This window comes from Telmatherina bonti (genome assembly GCF_933228915.1).
Source record: "Telmatherina bonti genome assembly, chromosome: 6".
Lineage (NCBI taxonomy): Eukaryota > Metazoa > Chordata > Actinopteri > Atheriniformes > Telmatherinidae > Telmatherina > Telmatherina bonti.
Genome location: NC_136624.1, coordinates 17,764,993 through 17,770,992, shown reverse-complemented (window position 1 = coordinate 17,770,992; position 6,000 = coordinate 17,764,993). Strand labels below are relative to the sequence as shown.

Sequence of the window (6,000 nt, the reverse complement as noted above, 5' to 3'; positions counted from 1 at the left end):
TGTCCCCTGCTTTTATATATAATTAATCAGGGGGGATAATTTGCATGGTAAACTCACTCCGCGTATAATAGTGAAGAATCAAATGATGATTTCATTAGTAATGTCTGCATCCTGGAACAGTCCAGGTCACCCTATTCTGATTTGTAATTTACATTTTATTAACCATATATTGGGTTTAGCTGCTAAGGTATAACAACCAACTCTACTGATGTTGTTTCCATTCGGCTTGTCCCTCTGAAGGGGTCACCACAGCGAATTATCGCTCAGGTGAACTGGCACGTTTCCCACCAGATGCTCAGTATCCTGCTGGCTTTTGTTGTCTCCATGGTAACACATCTGACTGAAATGAATGAATATATTGACAAGCAGTTCAGATGTGTTGGTGCAGGACCACAACAAAAACCTGCAGCTTATCGGCCCTCGAGGACAGGAGTTTACACCCCTGAATGATATTGATGATTGGCTTCTAAAGGCATCCCTGCGTGGATGTCCAGATTGCTCTCTGTGCACTCTGATGAACCATGTAATTAAAACTACCAGAAGACAAACAGACTCATTTTCACTTTTATTTTCATATTAAAAAGGTGCTTTCCTTTTAAATTCAGACAAAGACTTAAATGACTAAAATAATTTATAATACAATAACAAAAAAATCTGTACATTTACTACAAAAATGCAGTCAGGTGGAGGTAGGTTTGTTTAGTTTTCTGTTTTAAAAAAAATCCCTGCTGTCTTGTTAAAATCTATCTGCATCTTCAAAGGGAAACACAGCCTAGATATTAACTAAATTTAGAAACAATTAACAGATATGAAGAAAACAAAAAACAAACAAACTGTCCACTTCTGGAAGAAGACAACATTTTAACTAGACAGCGATGGAATGGCAGAAAGGAGACAAGAAGTCCTGAATGATGGATTTCAAGGCCAACCTTCTACAAGCCAGGATCTGCTTTAGTCCTCTCAAACTCTTAATGTAAAACAATTAAGACATTTGACACACACGCAACAATGTTTTGTCACTTTAACAGCACATTTATGGACAACATTGGCAGAAAATTCTCCACAAACTCCAGAAACATATGGGCTCCTGATGAGGAGGCTCAGACTGTCATGTTTCCCCTAAAATATCACTGATCTTGCTTTAGCAGCCACATGGATCTATCATTAGTTTGGCAAATAACAAAAACAGTAAATGATTTTTTTTTTTTAAACAAGGGAATGTTTGTCAAAGTCAATGGCCTCCAACAAAGTTTGGCCCATAATGACACTGTTCTGCCTTTGTAGGCTTGAAATGATCAAGACACGAATGTAGCATTGATGTTTACTGTTCAACACTGTCTGTTCAATATCTGAAGCTGCATTCATCATGAGACGACGCTCAAATGTTTTTTTTTTTTAAATAAATGGTTATCTTCAAAAGGTGTTGAGGCCCACAGTACTGATCACAGTGACATTTTATTTTATTAACTGGAAAGGTGATGCGACACTTCCATGAGTAGTGGAACAGACATGCTGTTGCAGAATTCCTCACAACAAGAAACATTAAATACAACAGTCTGTCGCTTTGCTTTGAACCTGAAGTGGTTTTCTGTCCCAGCTTTGGCTGGACTGCTACAGCAGCACTTCTCCCAGTTCCCGCTCAGTCTCCTAAAACCTGAACTCTTTTTTTCATAAGGCTTACGAGCTTCACAACATGTAGATTTAAAGACTTTGTCAGAGAAGCGGTAATGAAATTAATTAGTTGTGTTTAAACTTTGTCCAAATAACTGGAAAACCACCAAACACCAGTAAAGAGCGGAGGGATAACTGGTCAATATGGCTATAAGACATCCTGAAAACACGATATTCAAGTTTCTTTCAACTACCAAACACTAAGCTGTTGTGGCTTCCAGTTATCTGGTCGAACAAGAACCGCTGGCTTTGTCTCATTTCAGATGTGCCACTTGGCATCACCATAGACTCAAATGGTTAAGGAATAAAAAAATAAAGAAAAAAAAAACACTAAACATAAACAAACCACCTTACACTCAGCTACAACAGTCAGCAGTCAAGGCATGAAGAGGTTCAGTTTTGAGGCAATGGCTGTGTTGTGGTCTTTGAGTTAAGAACCAGTGTTTGATTATAGATAGTCCAGATTTTATATGAGCAAGTCTTTCAAATGTCATTGTTTGCACTTTATAATAGCGAGCGCCATCCTTTATCCTCGTCCACCAAAGTCTTTATACAAAGTCTCTTTCTTAGTTCCTGGACACAACGCCAGCAGAATTCGCCGCACGTTCCGCCCCGGTCCATTAGCTACCAAGCTGTTCTAGTCTGGCTTTCAGCTCTTCCTGTTTCGCTTTAAGTTTTCCTTTCTTGTTTTGGAGTCTGTGGCTCTCGTCCTCCAGGCCATAGATGCAGTCTCTAGCCTTCTTCAGAATCACAACCTTGGACGCCTTGTCATTATGCGACAGCTCTGGTACGTTGTCACGCAAACGCAGGAAACAGTTCTTCAGCTCATTGCGCCGCTGCCGCTCCATCACGTTGTGAGTCCGCCGCCGCTCCTCCTCGTCCTCCGTCTCGGTTGAGTTTCGCGAGGAGTGGTGGTAACGGGACGAAGAAGATGAAGAGTTACGGAGAGAGTGATGGGAGCGCAACGAGCCATCGCCACCCCTTGAGCGCTTGCTGGATGAGGATGAAGGTGGAGGTGAGGCGGGGCAGGGGGCAGCGTAGTTGTGTTGTAGCTGGATCTCAAAGTGGTGGCGCTGGAGAGCCCGCTGCTCTTCTTCTTGCTTCCGCTTGCGGCTGGACAGATCAGCCAATGAGGGCAAGGGGGGAAAGCTGGAGGGACAGCGTACCACCGTCACCACATCAATTTCTTCTTCTGCCAGAGAGAAAAACAAACAAGATTAGTCTGGTTTTTGGCCTCCATTTCTGATGTACTGTATTCACAGTACACAAACACACCTTGTGGGCTGGTTTGCGCGCTTTCGCTCTCGTGCGCGCAAGTAGTAAAAATGTTTCCTACTACTGTATACAGTCATAAACATGCAGTCACTGGTTGTAAATGGTTACAGACATAAGGCAGCTCAAGGTAAAGGGCATTAAATGCAACAACTGTCAGATTCAGAGCTGGACAGGAAAGTAAATTCAGTCCGGTTCTGCAGGGCAGGAGTTGGTAAAATGACTCAATAGTTTACAGAAGCCAGCTCAAGTGTTACAACTCAGCATGAGTCAGACAAACACACACACAGTCAATTACTTTTTCTAAAACCACTCACTTCAATCAACAGTCACCACCCCACACACACACTTTAACAACATCATCCTGTCATAAAGACCTCTTGTTATCTGAACGCCACACACTCACCTATAATCTGCAGAGTGCAAAGAACAGATCGGCTCACTAAACATTAACAATGAACTACATATTTCTAAAAAATCACGTATCAGTGAAGCTGATCTGTTGGATGTTGTTTATATCGATAAGCTACATAACAGTAATATAACAGTATGAGATCAGAGTCTGACCTGGTTACCAGAACTCAAACAAAAACACGAAATACTTCAAAAAAGCTTTTAAATGACAGAATCCAAGTCTTATAATCCATGTTGACAATTTAAAAAAAAAAAAAAAAAAAAAAAAATCACTATTTCTGCAAAATGTGTTTAAGTTCATGACTCACCAGAATCACTGGATGAATAAACAGACATCTCGCCACCAGTTGAGCCGTAGTCTGATGTAGCCTCGTTTAGCTCCTGAGCACCCATCAGGTTCTGGCAGTCCAGTGTGGAGCCAGCAATCTCCTCAAAGATGCTGGTATCAATGTCAGACAGCAGAGGGCTGGAGCCCAGCATCGAAGAAACCAGCTTCTCTTCCAGACCCTTGTCGGCAGCAAGGTACTGCCAAAGGCAGTCCTCGCCACCGTCTTCCAGAGGAGAGCAAGGCTTGCCAGACTCGTCCTCCTTCTCGGTGGCATCAGAGTGAAATAAGTCCCCAGGCCAGTTGAGCTGATGTACATCATGGTCCTCCAGTAGGACGTCTGACACGAAGCTCAGCTGGTCTTCATTGGACAGGGGCTTGCTGTCAGCCGACTCGTTCTTCATGGGAGGGGACTGTGGTGGCGTCGGCAATGAGTGGAGGTCCTTCATCAAAATTTGGCAGATTTCGTCGTCAAACAGCAGGGGCTCCGAGGACAGCCAGTCCGGCGACTGACAAAAACTTTGCAACATGTTTGCAGGCAGAATCTGAGAGAACAAAATCCAGAAAAAATAAATAAATAAGGAGGTAGTAGAAAAAAATGAACACTACAGTCCAGAGAAACTAGTCCAGTAGTGTGTCTACAGCAGCACAGCCAGTCAGCTTAAAGAGGTACACCACCAGCAGCAGCACCTATTGTAGTGAAAGTGTAAACTAGTTTCTCGGACTGAAACCCCCACCAGCCAGGAGCCACTGTTTATCTGTGTTTACATCACAGTGGCCCCGCCTCCCCCCACCAGCTTCTGGGGAGGCTAGTAAATCACCCCCAAGACTTAACACCCACCTCCCCATGACATCACAGAAACAGCTGGGAGAAACAGAAGCAGAAACTTAACGCCCATTTTCCACACTTTGCATTTTTCCTTCTCAGAAAGCTGATAGGAAAAAAAAAAATCCTGAATTATAATTCCCAGCTGCCCGCATATAACTACTTTATAAAGATGGATGAGTCCATTTTGTTTCCTCCTCCCTGTAACTTATGCTGCTTATTCACACATGACCAAACACTTAAAATCTCCCAGTAGAGGAAGAAAAAATCCCAACTCTGTTCAGCCAGAAAAACGACATTTCTCAGCAGCCAACAAGAAACTCGTGTAAGACTTTTTTTTTTTAAAGACACCCAGAAACTGTGACGGTGGAGGTGATCCTGTGATATTCCTATGGAGTGGTGTGTGTGTGTGCATCTATAGCAGACTGTGTGAGAACAAAGCAGCAGTGTGAGTTGTAGAGAGGCTCCGGGAGTTAAAGGCTGTCTTTATTTCACCACCACAGCTTTGGAAACCTGAGCCAAAACTTAAACACACTTCAGCCCGAGCTGTTGCATGAGAGCAGAAACTATGGTGTTTTCTCCTTTTTCAGCATCACACTGACCATTTATCCCGCATGAATACACGCTTTTTGTATGTGCATACACAGAAACCTCCAAACATGCGGAGCAGGTAGAAAACTCCAGACTTTTTTTATGGGGTTTTTAACGCACAATGTTGCACGGGGGATTGTTTACAGGTCGCATCAACTGCAGGAAATGTTTCCACAAGAAAACTCTATGTCAGCGGTTTATAAGCACATTTATACATTAGGACATGCTAGTTTACCGTGTAATAATACAACTGTGCATGCAACGTCTCAATTAATTATTCGGGGACGTTTTAAACCCTTTAAAACACCTCTAACTATGAGCTGTGTGAAGAGCATTTAAATCCCCCGCGTGGGTTGAGCACGCCGAGGTTTCCACGTGAAACCGGCAAACATTTTTCTATACCATTTACAAGGCATAAATGCAATAAGAAAATGCATTTAACATTTAATTACCATAAGTTTGTTTTCATTTTAATTCCCAAGTTAGCTGAAATAAGTTTTGCATTTTAACCAGCATGCAGTTGTCTTACCTTTAATTATTTGAAACACTGAAAATGAAAAAAAGTGAGGAAAAAAGACTCAATATCCAACAAAATCCAGAGGTTAATTTGAAACTAGGCGTTTCTGTTTCCGCCAAACTTTCTGCATGTAAAATAAAAGTTAGAAGAAGGCAGCATTGTGTGCAACTCCTGCGTCTTTCTCTCGTCCTCCGCTGCTATCAGACAGAGTAGGTGTGGCCGACGGTGGTGGGTTTATGTATGCACTGCAGAGATATTCTTCCGCCCCTGCCTAGATTCGCGCCAAAACTGCAAAATCCTCAAATACCAATAAAAATAACCAAACCTATCACTAAAATATCCGCCGCGAGTCCCAGTCAACATTGAGTCCAAGCGGAAAGGAAA

General features: G+C 42.5%; 1 protein-coding gene across 1 annotated transcript; it reads right to left on the bottom strand.

Moving 5' to 3' along the window:
• Positions 1–552: 552 nt before the first annotated feature.
• On the bottom strand, positions 553–5,812 carry mych (myelocytomatosis oncogene homolog). Its single transcript, XM_079242366.1, has 3 exons — positions 5,629–5,812; positions 3,666–4,227; positions 553–2,863 (listed from the first exon to the last, which is right to left on the bottom strand). The coding sequence occupies exons 2-3, from the start codon at positions 4,210–4,212 to the stop codon at positions 2,292–2,294; spliced, it is 1,119 nt and encodes a 372-aa protein (XP_079098492.1). The 5' UTR covers positions 4,213–4,227; positions 5,629–5,812; the 3' UTR covers positions 553–2,291.
• Positions 5,813–6,000: the final 188 nt, after the last annotated feature.